This window comes from Rhinatrema bivittatum, chromosome 16, assembly GCF_901001135.1.
Source record: "Rhinatrema bivittatum chromosome 16, aRhiBiv1.1, whole genome shotgun sequence".
NCBI lineage: Eukaryota > Metazoa > Chordata > Amphibia > Gymnophiona > Rhinatrematidae > Rhinatrema > Rhinatrema bivittatum.
In genome coordinates this window covers 6,180,108-6,199,481 of record NC_042630.1, presented here as the reverse complement: position 1 = coordinate 6,199,481, position 19,374 = coordinate 6,180,108, and the positions used below count along the sequence as shown (strand labels likewise).

Below are 19,374 nucleotides of genomic sequence, written 5' to 3'. Positions count from 1 at the left end.
CTAATGGTTGCGCTGCTTGCTGGGATCCCTGTCGGATATGCAAACGATTCTCTCTTGCACCTTGCTGTCATCATTCCTGGGGAGGGGAGATTTATTAATGAGAGGAACCTGGGAGGGCTATTTTTGGGGGAGGGAGGGAGTATTTTTAACGATTTCTCCCACGTGCCTCTCTTCCAATCTTTTCCTCGCTGTCTTCCTGCAGGAACCTGCCCCGCGCCATCTTCATCTCCATCCCGCTGGTCACCTTTGTCTACGTGTTTGCAAATATCGCCTACATCACGGCGATGTCGCCGCAGGAGCTCCTGGCCTCCAATGCCGTGGCTGTGGTAAGGGCCCCTCCGGGAAAACAGAGCGGGGGGGGGGGACACAGAACGGCCGTTATTCCCTGCCCTGCCCCCCTGTCGCTGAATGGGGGGGGGGTTATTTATCCGCTCTTATTAAAGGTGAGGGTAAGAGAGCGACCCTGCCAGGGAAACAGGGGGGGGGGGGCTGCCTTCTCTCCCTCTCCTGTATCTGTGTCCCTCCTCTCATCCCTCTCATCCCTCTCCATCCCGTTGCTGCCGTATCTTGTTTTACTTTTTATTTTTTAACTGTTCCTCTCCTTCCTTTTTTCCCGCGCCCCCCCCCCCCCCCCCAAGACATTCGGGGAGAAGCTGCTAGGTGTCATGGCCTGGATCATGCCCATTTCTGTGGCCCTGTCCACGTTCGGAGGAGTCAACGGCTCTCTCTTCACCTCTTCCAGGTCAGATATGTCTCTCTTGTCCACGACGCCTGGATGCTGTGGGTGTGGGACGTGCAGGTTACCTGTGTGCGTGGGACGTGCAGGTTACCTGTGTGCGTGTGGGACGTGCAGGTTACCTGTGTGCGTGTGGGACGTGCAGGTTACCTGTGTGCGTGGGACGTGCAGGTTACCTGTGTGCGTGTGGGACGTGCAGGTTACCTGTGTGGGACGTGCAGGTTACCTGTGTGCGTGTGGGACGTGCAGGTTACCTGTGTGCGTGTGGGACGTGCAGGTTACCTGTGTGCGACGTGCAGGTTACCTGTGTGCGTGGGATGTGCAGGTTACCTGTGTGCGTGGGACGTGCAGGTTACCTGTGTGCGTGTGGGACGTGCAGGTTACCGGTGTGCGTGTGGGACGTGCAGGTTACCGGTGTGCGTGTGGGACGTGCAGGTTACCGGTGTGGGTGTGGGACGTGCAGGTTACCGGTGTGGGTGTGGGACGTGCAGGTTACCTGTGTGGGTGTGGGACGTGCAGGTTACCTGTGTGGGTGTGGGACGTGCAGGTTACCTGTGGCTGTGGGACGTGCAGGTTACCTGTGTGGCTGTGGGACGTGCAGGTTACCTGTGTGCGTGGGACGTGCAGGTTACCTGTGTGCATGCGGTACCTGTGTGAGTGGGACGTGCAGGTTACCTGTGTGGGACGTGCAGGTTACCTGTGTGTGCGTGGGACGTGCAGGTTACCTGTGTGTGCGTGGGACATGCAGGTTACCTGTGTGGGACGTGCAGGTTACCTGTGTGCATGCGGTACCTGTGTGCGTGGGACATGCAGGTTACCTGTGTGCATGCGGGCCGGATGGCTCTCGTGTTTGGGGGGGGGTCTGCACACTCGAAGTTACGGGCGGTTCTCTGGGAAAATGTCTCCATCTGCTTTGAGGGTTCCTTACCTTACGCTGAGTGATCTTTCTTCTTCCCGTTTTCAGGTTATTTTTTGCCGGCGCACGGGAGGGACACCTGCCCAGTGTGATGGCGATGATCCACGTCAAACGTTGCACCCCCATCCCGGCTCTGCTCTTCACGGTACGTGACGACGCTGCGCCTGCCCGCCGTCGCTCCACTGGCCCGTCCCTGTCGCTCTCCATCCAACAGACCCTCGCTGTCTCGCTGCCCATCCCCCCCCTCTCTCATCCCCCCCCTTTCATCTGCCCGGCCGCGCTTTTGCTAACGAGTCCATCTTTTTCCCCTCCCTCGCTCATCGCTTTCATCCAGCCACCTCTTCATCCCGTCCGTGTCTCTCCCGGTCATCATTTAATTGGCTTCTCTGACCTGCCCGTGTACCCCCTTCTCCACCTCTCGGGCCGTCTCCCGTCCGTTCAGCCGTGCCTGTGATGGGCAAGTCCGTCTGCCGCTCTGCCATCGGCCACCTGTCTGCCACTTCTTCAGTAACTCTGCCTGCCGCCTCCTCCTCTCGCCCTTCAGTGCGTTTCCACCCTTCTGATGCTGGTCACCAGTGACATGTACACCCTCATCAACTACGTGGGCTTCATCAACTACCTCTTCTACGGCGTGACCGTGGCCGGACAGATTGTCCTGCGCTATCGGAAGCCGGACATCCCTCGGCCGATCAAGGTAAGGAGGCTGGGCGTGGGGGGCGTGGAGTGAATGCCTCTGCAGAAACGGGGGAGGGGGTGCAGGAAGAAAAGCGGGGGGAAGAGCGGAAACTGGAACAGGACTGGGAAAAGACAAATGGGAGAAGAATAGGAAAAGCTGAGCAAGAGCCACTGAGATGGAGAAGGAGAAAATCAGGAGGGGAGAGGCCCCTGAGTCAGACCTTCCTTATCTCTGGCTCCTGCTCCTGGGAGAGGGAAGTGGTAAATTGCCTGCAGTCAGCACTTATCTTTGCCCTCCTCTGGCGTTTATCTGCTGCTGCTGCTGACTGCGGGTTCTGGGTCTTACTCTGTCCTGCTGACCGAAGCTGAATTTGCTGCCTGCCTTCCAGTGACCCTTGGTAGGAGCAGGTGGAGAGAGAGCGAGATGCACAGACGCGCTCACGCACCACGTTCACTCCCTGATGTAAGAAGGGCACATTTTTGGGTTTTTTTTTTTTTTTTTTAATTTCCGATGCATCAACGTGCCGTTAGCTTACTGCGTCAGGCGTTAACTCATTTTGCTGCATGTCCTGAATTTCAGCGCATGTTTCTTACGCACGTCTCATTACATCGGGGCCTCAGCTTAGGGAAACTTTCTGGGCCTGACGGTTTGAAAGTAAAGTAACCCAAAAACTGCTAAAAGAGTGTAAAATTACAAAGTACAGAAGAGAAACATTAACAACGATGCTTAGGTTCTGGTTCTGGCCTGGGCGCAGGATCCCACGGATTTTGCTGCTCTCGCTGCTGTTTCTCCTTTCCCCCAGGATTAGAGGCAGTTTTTCCTGCTCCTTCTTTTGGGGGAAGTCTGTGATTTTCTCTCTCAGCTCTGGGGAACGTTCATCTCTTCTCGCTTTGCATTTTGCATGGTGCAGGGGGAAATGTATTTCTCTTCGTGGGAAGTCTGTGATTTTCTCTCTCAGCTCTGAGGAATGTGCATCTCTTCTCTCTGAATTTTGCACGGTGCAGGGGGAAATGTATTTCTCTTTGTGGGAAGTCTGTGATTTTCTCTCTCAGCTCTGGGGAATGTGCATCTCTTCTCTCTTTGAATTTTGCACAGTACAGGGGGAGATGTATTTCTCTTTGTGGGAAGTCTGTGATTTTCTCTCTCGGCTCTGGGTAATGTGCGTCTCTTCTCTCTCTGGGGTTACACTGCATGCAGTCTCTGGCGTTTTGGGGTTTCCTGTTCAGTTTTTGTCTGCGCGTTCCTATTTCTAATTTGTGGTCCCTTTTTCTGTACTTGGCGAGGGTCTGTCCGGGCTCTGCGTGTGGGACCGAGGTGAGGGATTCTGCTAGCGTGTAATTTCCGTGTAGGGATCTGTCGCAATCTGGCTTGTTCTCTTTTCCCAGTAGGAGATCTGCTGTGGATCTCTAGCAGGGTTAAGTTTCTTTTGCAGGCTGCTTAGGGTAAGGGATGAAATGAGCGGACGGGCTGCACGCGGCAGCTACCTCAGCTCCTCCTTATTGTGTTTTAGTCCTGGAGCTGAGCATTTCTCCGGGAGCGAGGAAAGGTTATCCAGAGAGAGACCCATGCAAAGAGGGAGCTGAAAGCGAGGCGTCCGGCGAGAGAGGCCAAGGAAAGCTCAGACGGTAACCCTGAAAAAGAGGAGGAGGAGGAGGAGAGTGAGAAGCAGAGCCGGGCGCAGGCGCTGGCACGGATGGACGTGTTCACACACACACGCGCACGCCTGAGCAGGCCGCAGCGCTGACACGTGCACGCAGACGCTCCAGTTTATGAGCAGACGTGAGTTTTATGGATTAATAGCAAGCAATTAACGAGGGAGACCGATTGGAGCAGGTTGCAAAAACACTAAATAACTGGACTTTGTATCAGGGCTCTGCTGAGCAAAGGATTGTGAAGAGTCAGGGTCCAAATGCAGAAGAAGCGCTCTCCTGCCTGAGCATAAGGTTTATAAAGCTCCTCATCTCTGCTGTCATGGTTAAAAGGTTAGGTGAAAGAGGCTATTTTAGCCATAAAAACATCCTTCAAAAATTGGAAGAAGGATCCATCTGAAGAAAATAGGATAAAACATAAGCATTGTCAAGCTAAGTGTAAAACATTGATAAGACAGGCGAAGAGAGAATTTGAAATGAAGTTGGCCATAGTAGCAAAAACTCATAATAAAAACTTTTTAAAATATATCCGAAGCAAGAAACCTGTGAGGGAGTCGGTTGGACCATTAGATGACCGAGGGGTTAAAGGGGCTCTTAGGGAAGATAAGGCCATTGCAGAAAGACTAAATGAATTCTTTGCTTCCGTGTTTACTAATGAGGATGTTGGGGAGATACCAGTTCTGGAGATGGTTTTCAAGGATGATGAGTCAGACGAACTGAACGAAATCACTGTGAACCTGGAAGATGTAGTAGGCCAGATTGACAAACTAAAGAGTAACAAATCACCTGGACTGGATGGTATGCATCCTAGGGTACTGAAGGAACTCAAAAATGAAATTTATGATCTATTAGTTAAAATTTGTAACCTATCATTAAAATCATCCATTGTACCTGAAGACTGGAGGGTGGCCAATGTAACCCCAATATTTAAAAAGGGCTCCAGGGGTGATCTGGGAAACTATAGACCAGTGAGCCTGACTTCAGTGCCTGGAAAAATAGTGGAAACTATTCTCAAGATCAAAATTGTAGAGCATATAGAAAGACATGATTTAATGGGACACAGTCAACATGGATTTACCCAAGGGAAGTCTTGCCTAACAAATCTTCTTCATTTTTCTGAAGGGGTTAATAAACATGTGGATAAAGGTGAACCGGTAGATGTAGTGTATTTGGATTTTCAGAAGGCGTTTGACAAAGTTCCTCATGAGAGGCTTCTAAGAAAAATAAAAAGTCATGGGATAGCATGAAAGGCGATGTCCTTTCGTGGATTACAAACTGGTTAAAAGACAGGAAACAGAGAGTAGGATTAAATGGTCAGTTTTCTCAGTGGAAAAGGGTAAACAGTAGAGTGCCTCAGGGATCTGTACTTGGACTGGTGCTTTTCAATATATTTATAAATGATCTGGAAAGGAATACGACGAGTGAGGTTATCAAATTTGCGGATGATACAAAATTATTCAGAGTAGTTAAATCACAAGCGGATTGTGATACATTACAGGAGGACCTTGTGAGACTGGAAAATTGGGCATCCAAATGGTAGATGAAATTTAATGTGGATAAGTGCAAGGTGATGCATATAGGGAAAAATAACCCATGTCATAGTTACACGATGTTAGGTTCCATATTAGGAGCTACCACCCAAGAAAGAGATCTAGGCATCATAGTGGATAATACTTTGAAATCGTCGGCTCAGTGTGCTGCGGCAGTCAAAAAAGCAGTCAAAAAAGCAAACATAACGTTAGGAATTATTAGGAAGGGAATGGTTAATAAAACGGAAAAAGCCTCTATATCACTCCATGGTGAGACCGCACCTTGAATACTGTGTACAATTCTGGTCACTGCATCTCAAAAAAGATATAGTTGCGATGGAGAAGGTACAGAGAAGGGCTACCAAAATGATAAAGGGGATGGAACAGCTCCCCTATGAGGAAAGGCTGAAGAGGTTAGGGCTGTTCAGCTTGGAGAAGAGACGGCTGATGGGGGATATAATAGAGGTCTTTAAGATCATGAGAGGTCTTGAACAAGTAGATGTGAATCTGTTATTTACACTTTTGGATAATAGAAGGACTAGAGGGCATTACATGAAGTTAGCAAGTAGCACATTTAAGACTAATCGGAGAAAGTTCTTTTTTACTCAACGCACAATAAAGCTCTGGAATTTGTTGCCAGAGGATGTGGTTAGTGCAGTTAGTGTAGCTGGGAAAATGAGAAAAATTGTTAGAAAAAAACTGAAAGGAGCAGCTACAAAAGTAAAAAATGTCCAAGAGGCGTGGTCATTGTTAAAAAATACCATTCTAGAAGCACAGTCCAGATGTATTCCACACATTAAGAAAGGTGGAAAGAAGGCAAAACGATTACCGGCATGGTTAAAAGGGGAGGTGAAAGAAGCTATTTTAGCCAAAAGATCTTCATTCAAAAATTGGAAGAAGGATCCAACAGAAGAAAATAGGATAAAGCATAAACATTGGCAAGTTAAATGTAAGACATTGATAAGACAGGCTAAGAGAGAATTTGAAAAAAAGTTGGCTGTAGAGGCAAAAACTCACAGTAAAAACTTTTTTAAATATATCCGAAGCAGAAAGCCTGTGAGGGAGTCAGTTGGACCTTTAGATGATCGAGGGGTTAAAGGGGCACTTAGAGAAGATAAGGCCATCGCGGAAAGATTAAATGATTTCTTTGCTTCGGTGTTTACTGAAGAGGATGTTGGGGAGGTACCCGTAATGGAGAAGGTTTTCATGGGTAATGATTCAGATGGACTGAATCAAATCACGGTGAACCTAGAAGATGTGGTAGGCCTGATTGACAAACTGAAGAGTAGTAAATCACCTGGACCGGATGGTATACACCCCAGAGTTCTGAAGGAACTAAAAAATGAAATTTCAGACCTATTAGTAAAAATTTGTAACTTATCATTAAAATCATCCATTGTACCTGAAGACTGGAGGATAGCAAAATGTAACCCCAATATTTAAAAAGGGCTCCAGGGGCGATCCGGGAAACTACAGACCGGTTAGCCTGACTTCAGTGCCAGGAAAAATAGTGGAAAGTGTTCTAAACATCAAAATCACAGAACATATAGAAAGACATGGTTTAATGGAACAAAGTCAGCATGGCTTTACCCAGGGCAAGTCTTGCCTCACAAATCTGCTTCACTTTTTTGAAGGAGTTAATAAACATGTGGATAAAGGTGAACCGGTAGATATAGTATACTTGGATTTTCAGAAGGCGTTTGACAAAGTTCCTCATGAGAGGCTTCTAGGAAAAGTAAAAAGTCATGGGATAGGTGGCGATGTCCTTTCGTGGATTGCAAACTGGCTAAAAGACAGGAAACAGAGAGTAGGATTAAATGGGCAATTTTCTCAGTGGAAGGGAGTGGACAGTGGAGTGCCTCAGGGATCTGTATTGGGACCCTTACTGTTCAATATATTTATAAATGATCTGGAAAGAAATACGACGAGTGAGATAATCAAATTTGCAGATGACACAAAATTGTGCAGAGTAGTTAAATCACAAGCAGATTGTGATAAATTGCAGGAAGACCTTGTGAGACTGGAAAATTGGGCATCCAAATGGCAGATGAAATTTAATGTGGAAAAGTGCAAGGTGATGCATATAGGGAAAAATAACCCATGCTATAATTACACGATGTTGGGTTCCATATTAGGTGCTACAACCCAAGAAAGAGATCTAGGTGTCATAGTGGATAACACATTGAAATCGTCGGTTCAGTGTGCTGCGGCAGTCAAAAAAGCAAACAGAATGTTGGGAATTATTAGAAAAGGAATGATGAATAAAACGGAAAATGTCATAATGCCTCTGTATCGCTCCATGGTGAGACCGCACCTTGAATACTGTGTACAATTCTGGTCGCCGCATCTCAAAAAAGATATAATTGCGATGGAGAAGGTACAGAGAAGGGCTACCAAAATGATAAGGGGAATGGAACAACTCCCCTATGAGGAAAGACTAAAGAGATTAGGACTTTTCAGCTTGGAGAAGAGACGACTGAGGGGGGATATGATAGAGGTGTTTAAAATCATGAGAGGTCTAGAACGGGTAGATGTGAATCGGTTATTTACTCTTTCAGATAGTAGAAGGACTAGGGGACACTCCATGAAGTTAGCATGGGGCACATTTAAAACTAATCGGAGAAAGTTCTTTTTTACTCAACGCACAATTAAACTCTGGAATTTGTTGCCAGAGAATGTGGTTCGTGCAGGTAGTATAGCTGTGTTTAAAAAAGGATTGGATAAGTTCTTGGAGGAGAAGTCCATTACCTGCTATTAGGTTCACTTAGAGAATAGCCACTGCCATTAGCAATGGTTACATGGAATAGACTTAGTTTTTGGGTACTTGCCAGGTTCTTATGGCCTGGATTGGCCACTGTTGGAAACAGGATGCTGGGCTTGATGGACCCTTGGTCTGACCCAGTATGGCATTTTCTTCTAAAAAAGGTTTGGATAAGTTCTTGGAGGAGAAGTCCATTACCTGCTATTAATCAAGTTTACTTAGGGAATAGCCACTGCTATTAATTGCATCAGTAGCACGGGATCGTCTTAGTGTTTGGGTAATTGCCAGGTTCTTGTGGCCTGGATTGGCCTCTGTTGGAAACAGGATGCTGGGCTTGATGGACCTTTGGTCTGACCCAGCATGGCAATTTCTTATGTTCTTATGTTCTTAATTGATTTCTTTCCAATGGAAAAGGTTTGAAGTTTGTACATCATGAAAACCTTTCAGATATCTGAAGGTCAGTATCCTATCTCCCCTGCACCTCTCTCTTCCAGGGTGTGCATATTCAGATCCTTCAGCCTCACCTCATAGATCTTCTTATGCAGACCCCACATCATTCTGGTCGCTCTTCTCTGGGCCACCTCCATCCTGTCTTTATCCCCCTCCAGAACTGAACACAGTAGTCCAGGTGAGGCCTCACCAAGGGCCTCACCAGCTCCTTTTTCTTACTGGGTATTCCTCTCTCTCTATGCAGCCCAGCCTTCTTCTGGCTCTAGCTATCGCCTTCTCACACTGCTTCACCGACTTCAGGTCATTAGACACCATCACCCCAAGGTGTCTCTCCTGGTCCCTGCACATCAGTCTTATATCCCCCATCACACACAGCTCTTTTGGATTGCCTCACCCCAGATGCAGGACTCTGCATTTCTTGGCATCGAATCCCAGCTGCCAAACCTTCAACCACTCTTCCAGCTTTCTTAAATCACTTTTCATTCTCTCCTCAGTCATGTCCGCTCTATTGCAGGTCTTAGTATCATCCGCAAATAGGCAAAGTTTACCTTCTGTCCCTTCCGCCAGGTTGCTCACAAGGATATTGGACAGAACCGGTCCCTGTGGCTCTCCACTTAACATTGCTCTCTCTTCAGAGCAGGTTCCATTTACCCTCACATGCGGTCTCCTGTCAGAGCCAAAGCTTCCTTCCTTGGAAAGTTTTCTTGTTAATAGCAGTTACGTTCGCATAACTTTGCTGGAAGAATAAGTGAACTACAAGCAGAGTCTCATCTAGTACTCCCAATTCTTCACAGCAGTTTTGCATGCTCCTCCCGCAGGTGGTTTCTGTTTTATTCCAATCAATCCGCTGTGTTGCCAACTTTCTTGCAAGATTGCACCCCTATACAGATGAAGAGCTTCTCCGTAGTAGGGACTGAGGAAGAGCTTTGGAAAAGGCCGCGGTGCCGCAGAAAATGCTCACAGTCCACTCAAGTAGCCTTTCTCAGTCGCAAAGAGGCCCCACTTGGATCTCCCATGACCTCACTTACTGCTACCACTGAGCAGAGGAAAATCGCGGCCCGGCACCTTCTTCAGCACGTCGGCTCTTTGCTTCCACAGAAAATATCGGTGGAGCCTTTCACCAGTGCTTATTACTGCCTACAGACTGCAGCTTTGTATAGGCCAGAACTTATTTAATTAGCTCCTTCAGCTCTCCCCTGCATCCTCTGGCAATAGAGACAGGTCGCAGTGATGTCCTGCTGTTCCATGCAAGACAAGAAGCTCACCAGCTTGGGAGTCCCCCAATATTATCCTGCCTCTCCGCTAACCTCTAATAGGGGTTCTCAGTGGTCAGCAAAATCAAACGGCCACAAAGTTCCTCCTGCCTCCCTTTTTTTAGACTTGAAGCCCAGCTTGGGCACATGTTTGGAAAGACCACCTAGGTTGGCATCACCCCCTTGTGTAGCTGATTTTTATCCTGCCGTCTGTGGAGAACACCTGGTACAGGTAAGTAACTTAGCTACCCCCCCCCCCCCCCCCCATGTTTCTGAATGAGCGGATTAACCTCTTGTGCTCTGGTAAGATATGCAGCCGTTACCCAGATGCTGAACTTGTGTTTAACTCTGCTCTGTGCAGGTGAACCTAATCTTCCCGGTGATCTACCTCCTCTTCTGGGCCTTTCTGCTGGTGTTCAGCCTCTGGTCGGAGCCCATAGTCTGTGGCATCGGCCTGGCCATCATGCTCACAGGGGTCCCCGTCTACTTCCTGGGAGTCTACTGGCAAAACAAGCCCCAGTGTTTCAAGACCTTCGTTGGTAAGTTTCCAGGGGGGCCCGGTGGAATGACCCCAGCCCGGGAGGGTGCAGCACTGCGCGCTACCCTCTCCCCACTAACAGCTCTACCCTTTCTGCCCGCCTTGCAGACTGCCTGACCCGGGCGGGGCAGAAGATGTGCGTGGTGGTCTATCCCCAGATGGAGGAGAAGGACGAGGATGCGAAAGAGCAGCACAGCCCCATCTGCGAGGAGGAGGAGGAGAAGGAGGAGGAGGCGGCTCCGGGCACCCAGCCCTGAAGAGGTCCCCTGGGTCTCCCGCTCCCCGCCACCAGCAGGGCCACAAGTATGTGGTAGTGGGAACTCTGGACTGCTCCTTCACCGCCAGAAACGGACTGGGGGCTGGGGGAAGTTACCGCCGCAAGCCCGCGCCCACTCATGGAGAGCGTCCTGCGCTGCCCGGCTCGGGTCGCTGCCTTGCGGGATGGAAGGATCCGCTCGCTCCCTCCCCGGCGGAGGATACGGAGCACGGACTTGGCGTTTCCCTTGCTTCCTGACTGTCACTGAGGGTAGGGGGGGAGCTTGGGCCTCTTTCCCCCTCTCCCCCCCCGGGCATGTCCGTTTTTATTTTTTTAATACCAAATCTGTGTATTGTGGGATTTCGTCCTGTGTCAAGTCCTGCTTTCAGTTGCACTGTAAGGAGTCCGCCCCACCAGAGTTAAATCTGCACTGAGCTCCTACGCGTGGGGAGGGAGTGCCCCCCGGTGGGCAGTGGGAGAAATGTCTCGGTGCGCGTTTAATGTGCCTTTCCTGCCGCTCCTCCCAGATGTCAGCTCCTCGCCGTCAAGCTGCGCTGTGGATCGGGTCCACATCTGGGCTTCACCCTCGCCTTCCCTGTCTTTTTGGGGGTTTCAGATTCCTTTGAAACACTTTATAGATTTTGTATTTACAGGAGAAGCTCCCGTTTCGGTTTCTGTTTTGTAATTATTTCTTTTTTTTTTTTAATGTAACAATAAATGAAGATGTCTATGATGGAAAGCAGTGCGTGAGGTCCTCGTGGATGCTTTGTGTCTGTCTGTCTGTCTCTAACCCCCTGCCCCCACTGTCTCGCTCTCGCAGCCCCCGGGACGGGAAAGCGCTCTCTCACGTCACCGAGGGCTGATGAAGATCTGAAGCTGACGTGGGAAAGCAGATCACTCATATCCTGCCCTCGCTTCCTGTTTAATAGATTTGGCACCTGATTGTATCTCTGTCTCCCTCTGCCTCCCCCGTCATCATGTCAGTGCCTGTGACTTTGTAGGAAGGGGGATATAATAGGGCAAGGCCAGTGATCCTCCTTCAATTCCCCACAGCTTTTTTTTTTTTTTTTTTTAATACGAGGGCCCAAAAAAAAGGCCCAACATGTCTTGTAGCGACGCTGACGCGGCGTGGCGGGTGGGGAGCGGTGGGCGGTGACCCAGGGTTGCCGAGGGAAGGAGAATTAGCTGTGGTGGTGGGGTGGGGATGGTCCCTCGAGGAGAGCAAGATGTGCCCATGCTTAGGGGCCGCTCTTTTCCGGCCCCTGAGTTTTGAAACTGCCCGCGGTGCCCCCCCCGAACGCAGCTCCTTCGCCCTTGGGGCAGGCAGGTGATGGTGGAGGTGGCGCTGGGTTCTGGGCTCGCGCTCTCCTTCCAGCTCTGGTGTGCGGTAGGAGGCAGTCAGGAGACTTAGGCGCAGGCTGGATGTGCAGACGCCCCCCGCGGCACAGAGCCCTCTGCTTCTGCCTTTGTCGTCTCTCTGCCTCTCTTTGATCCTGCCTGTCTCTCTCACTGTGTCTCATAGTACTTAGGGTATCTTGGCAGGAGGAGACCTCTCTCTCTCGTTGATCCTGTCTCTCTCTCTCTCTCTCTCTCTCTCTCTCTCTCTCTCTCGTTGATCCTGCCTGTCTCTCTCACTGTCTCCCTCTGTCTCATTGTACTTAGGGCATCTTGGCAGGAGGAGACCTCTCTCTCTCTCTCTCTCGGCCTTTGTCGTCTCTCTGCCTCTTTTTGATCCTGCCTGTCTCTCTCACTGTCTCCCTCTGTCTCATTGTACTTAGGGCATCTTGGCAGGAGGAGACCTCTCTCTCTCTCTCGGCCTTTGTCGTCTCTCTGCCTCTTTTTGATCCTGCCTGTCTCTCTCACTGTCTCCCTCTGTCTCATTGTACTTAGGGCATCTTGGCAGGAGGAGACCCCTCTCTCTCTCTCTCTCTCTCTCGGCCTTTGTCGTCTCTCTGCCTCTTTTTGATCCTGCCTGTCTCTCTCACTGTCTCCCTCTGTCTCATTGTACTTAGGGCATCTTGGCAGGAGGAGACCCCTCTCTCTCTCTCTCTCTCTCTCTCGGCCTTTGTCGTCTCTCTGCCTCTTTTTGATCCTGCCTGTCTCTCTCACTGTCTCCCTCTGTCTCATTGTACTTAGGGCATCTTGGCAGGAGGAGACCCCTCTCTCTCTCGGCCTTTGTCGTCTCTCTGCCTCTTTTTGATCCTGCCTGTCTCTCTCACTGTCTCCCTCTGTCTCATTGTACTTAAGGCATCTTGGCAGGAGGAGACCTCTCTCTCTCTCTGGGCCTTTGTCACTCTCTGCCTCTTTTTGATCCTGCCTGTCTCTCTCACTGTCTCCCTCTGTCTCGTTGTACTTAGGGCATCTTGGCAGGAGGAGACCTCTCTCTCTCTCTCTCTCGGCCTTTGTCGTCTCTCTGCCTCTTTTTGATCCTGCCTGTCTCTCTCACTGTCTCCCTCTGTCTCATTGTACTTGGGGCATCTTGGCAGGAGGAGACCCCTCTCTCTCTCTCTCTCGGCCTTTGTCGTCTCTCTGCCTCTTTTTTTTTTGAAATTTACGTTTTTATTATTTTTCAACGATAACAAACAAACAACCGGCATATGAAGACACACAGGATAGAAAAATCCATGGATAGCACAGTTGTCAAACATGCTTATAATTAAACCATACTGACGATACTGACGAATGAATCACTCTCTGCCTCTTTTTGATCCTGCCTGTCTCTCTCACTGTCTCCCTCTGTCTCATTGTACTTAGGGCATCTTGGCAGGAGGAGATATCTCTCTGTCTCTCTCGCTCTCGTTGATCCTGCCTGTCTCTCTCAATGTCTCCCTCTATCTCATTGTACTTGGGGCATCTTGGCAGGAGGAGCTATCTCTCTCTCTCTCTCTCTCTCGTTAATAAGAACATAAGAAATTGCCACGCTGGGTCAGACCAAGGGTCCATCAAACCCAGCATCCTGCCCCCAACAGAGGCCAAAACCAGGCCACAAGAACCTGGCAATTATCCTGTCTCTCTCAATGTCTCCCTTTGTCTCATTGTACTTAGGGCATCTTGGCAGAAGGAGACCTCTCTCTCTCTCTCTCTCTCTCTGGGCCTTTGTCGTCTCTCTGCCTCTTTTTGATCCTGCCTGTCTCTCTCACTGTCTCCCTCTGTCTCATTGTACTTAGGGCATCTTGGCAGGAGACCTCTCTCTCTCTCCCTCTCTCTCTCTCTCCATCTCTCTCTCTCTCTCTGGGCCTTTGTCGTCTCTCTGCCTCTTTTTGATCCTGCCTGTCTCTCTCACTGTCTCCCTCTGTCTCATTGTACTTAGGGCATCTTGGCAGGAGGAGACCTCTCTCTCTCTTTCTCTCTCTCTCTCTCTCTCTGAGCCTTTGTCGCTCTCTGCCTCTCTTTGATCCTGCCTGTCTCTCTCACTGTCTCCCTCTGTCTCATTGTACCTAGGGCATCTTGGCAGGAGGAGATCTCTCTCTCTTGCCCCCATGACCGTTCCCTTCCAGTGTGTGATGGAGGTTTGGGGGAGAACGCTCGCTCAACACTTCATCCCTCCCTCTCTGCCCTCTCTCTCGCCTTCATAGCATGGACCACATCAGCAGCAACCGTTGTCTGAGCGCAGGGAGAGTGAAGAAATCTGTGGCGAGGTGATGAAAAGTCCTGAGGGAGGGGGGAGAGGTGTGGAAATGGGTCGTGGTTTATCAGTGGAGGTGAGGGGGAGGGGGGGAGGGTGGTACCGCTAGAATCGGGTTTTGCTTAGATGATGTGCCTGTCCATCACTTCTCAGCTTCTGCAGCCAGGAGCAGCTCTGAGAGAGAGAGAGACCAGGTGAGGTGGGCTGGGGAGAGACCGTAGGGTCCTCCCCCGGCTTTCAGCGCCGTCTGACCTGGACTGTTGGGCCACCTCCCACATCCCTGCCAGCCCAGGACAAAATAAAAAAAAACCAAAAAACCCATTTCCATCAGAACCAGCAAACGAGTGGGGCTTTTCTGGATTTGGGGTGAAGTGGAAGTGATAGTATTTTGGCGACGTGGATCCGTTTCGGGGGGGGGGGTGACGTGGAATGACGCGTGGTTTGGTGACAGCCCCTTTCAACACCGCCGTGGAAGGGGGAAGAGTCACTCTGTGAGAGACGAGACGGCAGGACAGAAGCCTTCCGGCGCCTCGGGGGAGGTAAGTTCTGCCATCTTGGAATGGCTTCACCACTTCTCTTATCGGAATTCCCCTGAAGCGTTTCTGAACCGTCGTCCTTTTGCGAAATGTTGAGGATTAAAGGGGCCAGAGTCCGGCAGAAAATGCCATTGTGCTGCACCGGTGGGTGTCCTGCACAAGGCAGGGGGGGCTGGTTTGAGGATGAAGGTGGCACAGCCAAGCCTTCGTATCGTGTAAGAGAGAGAGTATCCACCAAGCTGACGTTGCACACGGTGATGTACGGGGCGGTATCATACAGCGCTGACGACGTGCGCGGGGCCGTGCAAGGTGTTCTATTCATACGGCACGGACGTACGAGGCAGTTCATTCGTATCTATCCACGCGGCGTAGGTCATACACGGCGTTACGCAGACATGACGCTGGCATGGCGCGAGCGCCCCTATGAAGGGCCGTGCAAGGTGTTCTATTAATACGGCACGGACATACGAGGCAGTTCATTCGTATCTATCCACAAGGCATAGGTCATACACGGCGTTACGCAGACATGGCGCTGGCATTGCGCGAGCGCCCCTATGAAGGGCCGTACAAGGTGTTCTATTCATACGGCACGGACGTACGAGGCAGTTCATTCGTATCTATCCACGCGGCGTAGGTCATACACGGCGTTACGCAGACATGGCGCTGGCATTGCGCGAGCGCCCCTATGAAGGGCCGTACAAGGTGTTCTATTAATACGGCACGGACGTACGAGGCAGTTCATTCGTATCTATCCACGCGGCGTAGGTCATACACGGCGTTACGCAGACATGGCGCTGGCATGGCGCGAGCGCCCCTGTGAAGGGCCGTGCAAGGTGTTCTATTAATACGGCACGGACGTATGAGGCAGTTCATTCGTATCTATCCACGCGGCGTAGGTCATACACGGCGTTACGCAGACATGGCGCTGACATTGCGCGAGCGCCCCTATGAAGGGCCGTGCAAGGTGTTCTATTAATACAGCACGGACGTACGAGGCAGTTCATTCGTATGTATCCACGCGGCGTAGGTCATACACGGCGTTACGCAGACATGGCGCGAGCGCCCCATGAAGGGCCGTGCAAGGTGTTCTATTCATACGGCACGGACGTACGAGGCAGTTCATTCGTATCTATCCACGCGGCGTAGGTCATACACGGCGTTACGCAGACATGGCGCTGGCATGGCGCGAGCGCCCCATGAAGGGCCGTGCAAGGTGTTCTATTCATACGGCACGGACGTACGAGGCACTTCATTCGTATCTATCCACACGGCGTAGGTCATACACGGCGTTACGCAGACATGGCGCTGGCATGGCGCGAGCGCCCCATGAAGGGCCGTGCAAGGTGTTCTATTCATACGGCACGGACGTACGAGGCACTTCATTCGTATCTATCCACGCGGCGTAGGTCATACACGGCGTTACGCAGACATGACGCTGGCATGGCGCCAGCGCCCCTATGAAGGGCCGTGCAAGGTGTTCTATTAATACAGCACGGACGTACGAGGCAGTTTTTTCACATCTATCCACGCGGCGTAGGTCATACACGGCGTTACGCAGACATGGTGCTGGCATGGCGCCAGCGCCCCTATGAAGTGTACACGACCCACGCGGCAAGGTACCATAGTGATGTAATGCCGGGGGCTCGTGCGACTGGGAAATGTTTATTTTTGCGGCTGCCGCTTCGCTGACCAGCATGGAAGCGTGTCCCCATGCACGGTGATTGCACTGTCACTCTTTCCCCCCCCCTGCCCTTCTCTTCTCTCCTGGGCTGCAGGTGCCTCCTGCAGGATGCTTCCGTGGTAAGACGCGCCTCTGCCTGCAAGAAAGATGTCCCAGGGAAACTTCTACGAGTGCGAGAGGAGAGGGCAAAACCTGCCCTACGGTGGGCGCCCGGCGCCCGGCGCCGCAGACCTCAGCAGCGGCGGGGTGATCGGCGAGTCCGAGAACTCCATCGACCTGTCCGCCTACATCGACTCCGGCGAGGAGCTCCTCTCCGACATCTTCGCCCTGAAGCAGGACCGGCTGAAGGGCGCCTTCCACTACCTGCCGCCGGAGGCCCACGCCGCCTACGGCTACGCCCACCAGTACGCGGCGGAGCGGAAGGCGGCGATCGGGGGCTACAGCCCCGGCTACGACCCCAGGGCCGTGATTGTGAAGGAGGAGCCGCGCAGCCAGGATGCTGGCAGGGGCGCCGGCCGGGCAGGCTTCAACCCGCTGCAGTACCAGGTGGCCCAGTGTGGACAGACGGCGATGCACTTGCCCTCGGCCATGGGGCCCGCCCAGCAGCCGGTGCGCATATTCAAGGTGAGGGGTGGCTGCACCCGTGCAATATCTGCCCAGAGCCAGGACGTGGGGGGCTGGTCAGGCTTAAACCAGTGACCGCTCTGTTATCGTCGCCACTGAGCGAGGAGAAATACAGAAGATGATTTGGCCGGGAGGAAGACCCGCACGGCCCAAATAGCCTTTGCATTTCTCTAGCACACGCGGCAGCTGGATAGCTCTGTCTGAGCTGGAGAAGCCGTGAGTCGCTAGCCAGGCCTTGACCTCAGGACCCCAGTCTTTGTAGTAAGGATACAGTAGGGAATTTTGAAGGGGCTTTTGTCAGGACCTTCTACAGCGCAATTTCTGGAAGAGTAAGGAGGTTAAGATATCTGTCACTGTTTGTACGGGGGGACAGTAAAGAGCGTCTCTCCTCTTGCACTGGCTGAGGATATCCCTCAGCCGTTGACCATACGAGCTTGACCACCTGCAGGAGATCGCCCCCCCCCCCCCCCCCCAGCTGAGAAACCGCTAAGCCAGCCTCTATCTAGTCCATGTCACCTCTCCCTGATGATCACGGAGAAGGCCGCAGAGCCCTGCTGGAGTCGCACGGTGGCTGAACCTGCTGCTCCTCCGGAAAGCTTGCGGCAGCCGTGGCACTGCCAGGGGTGACTGCCTTTCTCGTTTCTTACTTAGCTCACCGGCCTGCCCTCTTCACCACCTCTTCTGCTAAATAATGTGGTAGCCATGTTAGACTCCTTGTTAAATAAAGGATAGCAAACAAAAAATAACTTTTTTTAATTGGACTAGAAAACCAAATGCACACATTTCTAAACTATTAACGCTCCCTCAACGTCCAGTAGCATAAGCGGGTCAGCGTCTGACCCGACCCCGAGGAAGGGAAGCGTTAATTCCCAGACTTGGTCAAGAAAGGCAGTAAAGCGACGCCGTTTTGCACTGCACTAATGTCTTGTTTTGTTTGCTTGGAGTTCTGAGCCTTCTGAATCATTCCCGCTTTATCTGCTTCCCAGGGACCTCTTGCAGGGGGCAGTGGCCCTGGGCTTGCTTCGCCCTGCAGTCCCTTGCCGGCTCCACACTCTAAAGGCAAGAAGGCTCTGAGCAAGGACAGCCTGGAGTATCGCCTGCGCCGAGAGCGCAACAACATCGCCGTGCGCAAGAGCCGGGACAAGGCCAAGCGGCGGAACCAGGAGACACAGCAGAAGGCGCTGGAGTACATGGCGGAGAACGAGAGACTCCGGGCCCGAGTGGAGCAGCTGACCCAGGAGCTGGAGACCCTGCGCGGCCTCTTCCGGCAAATCCCCGAGGCTGCCGGCATGGTGAAGGGGATAGGGGGCTGTGCTTGAGAGGCAGCAGACGGGGGGAGATTCCCTTCCCTAGCTCCCCCCCCCCCCCCCCCCCCAGGCCTGCATTGGAAATGAGGAAGCAAAGAGTCTCCCACCCCCCAACGCCATAGACTGCGTCCGTGAGGCAGGAGACACCCAAACTGTATCGATGAGCTGGCGATAGAGCTGAATGGTACCAGCCTGACCTGTGAGGAAGGGGCGCGTGCTGTGAATGATAACGATCTGTGTTTCAATAAAGTTATTCCCTCTCTTCTCAAACACGCAGACGTGCGGTTTGTCGTGCATGTTATGCGGCTGCGCACAACTCTCGTCGTTAAGCGGAGGGGTTTAACGCGCAGCGCAAACACAAAGTCGCGCATAACGCGCCGACGCGGCCCGTGCCCTATAACGACCAAACATCACCATGGATGGGGGCGTTAGTCTGTCTCTCTCTGCCCCTCCACATCATCCCTTGCACCTGAACCAACCCTGAAGGACGTCTGACTAACTTTTTTAACAAATCTCCTCCAGGTAACTTGTTCCGTCGTCAAGAGCCAGACCCTCACCCCCATGTCCTATAGATGCTCCGCTTGCCCAAGTCAGAATAAAATCAGCTCAGGGCCGGGGGGGAGATGAGCCTTCAGGCTGAGAGCGGGTAAGGGAGCCGCCTGGCACTGGCAAGGCCGCTGGACTCAGTTTTTTTGCTTCTTTACTGCAGAATGATTGTGAAAAGTGGGTTGGGTTGCCACGAAGTGGTGGTGAGTGACTCAGCTCTTCGAAATAAAGGCAGAGCCCTGGGGCGTCGGAGAGAGTTCGGATGAAGAAAGATGAGCGTGAGTGGTCGAG

General features: G+C 51.7%; 2 protein-coding genes across 6 annotated transcripts in view; both read left to right on the top strand.

Annotated features, from left to right (window-relative positions):
* The window catches only part of SLC7A8 (solute carrier family 7 member 8), a 47,606-nt gene extending 36,103 nt beyond the window's left edge, over nt 1-11,503 (top strand). For all 4 annotated transcript variants that reach the window (XM_029582015.1, XM_029582014.1, XM_029582013.1 and 1 more), the window contains 6 exons: nt 203-326; nt 639-742; nt 1,701-1,797; nt 2,197-2,346; nt 10,332-10,509; nt 10,617-11,503. In XM_029582015.1, coding sequence (XP_029437875.1) covers nt 203-326; nt 639-742; nt 1,701-1,797; nt 2,197-2,346; nt 10,332-10,509; nt 10,617-10,765 — 802 coding nt within the window. In that variant the 3' untranslated portion in view covers nt 10,766-11,503. The remainder of the gene's footprint in view (nt 1-202; nt 327-638; nt 743-1,700; nt 1,798-2,196; nt 2,347-10,331; nt 10,510-10,616) is intronic.
* Nucleotides 11,504-14,485: 2,982 nt separating this feature from the next.
* On the top strand, nt 14,486-18,813 carry CEBPE (CCAAT enhancer binding protein epsilon). 2 transcript variants are annotated; one of them, XM_029582032.1, is made up of 3 exons: nt 14,487-14,928; nt 16,701-17,230; nt 18,217-18,813. In XM_029582032.1, exons 2-3 carry the CDS (start codon nt 16,754-16,756, stop codon nt 18,547-18,549), a joined length of 810 nt encoding a protein of 269 aa, XP_029437892.1. In that variant the 5' UTR covers nt 14,487-14,928; nt 16,701-16,753; the 3' UTR covers nt 18,550-18,813. The 2 variants fall into 2 exon arrangements, with proteins under 2 accessions (XP_029437891.1, XP_029437892.1); XM_029582031.1 differs by having other exon boundaries at nt 14,486-17,230.
* The last annotated feature ends 561 nt before the right edge of the window (nt 18,814-19,374 follow it).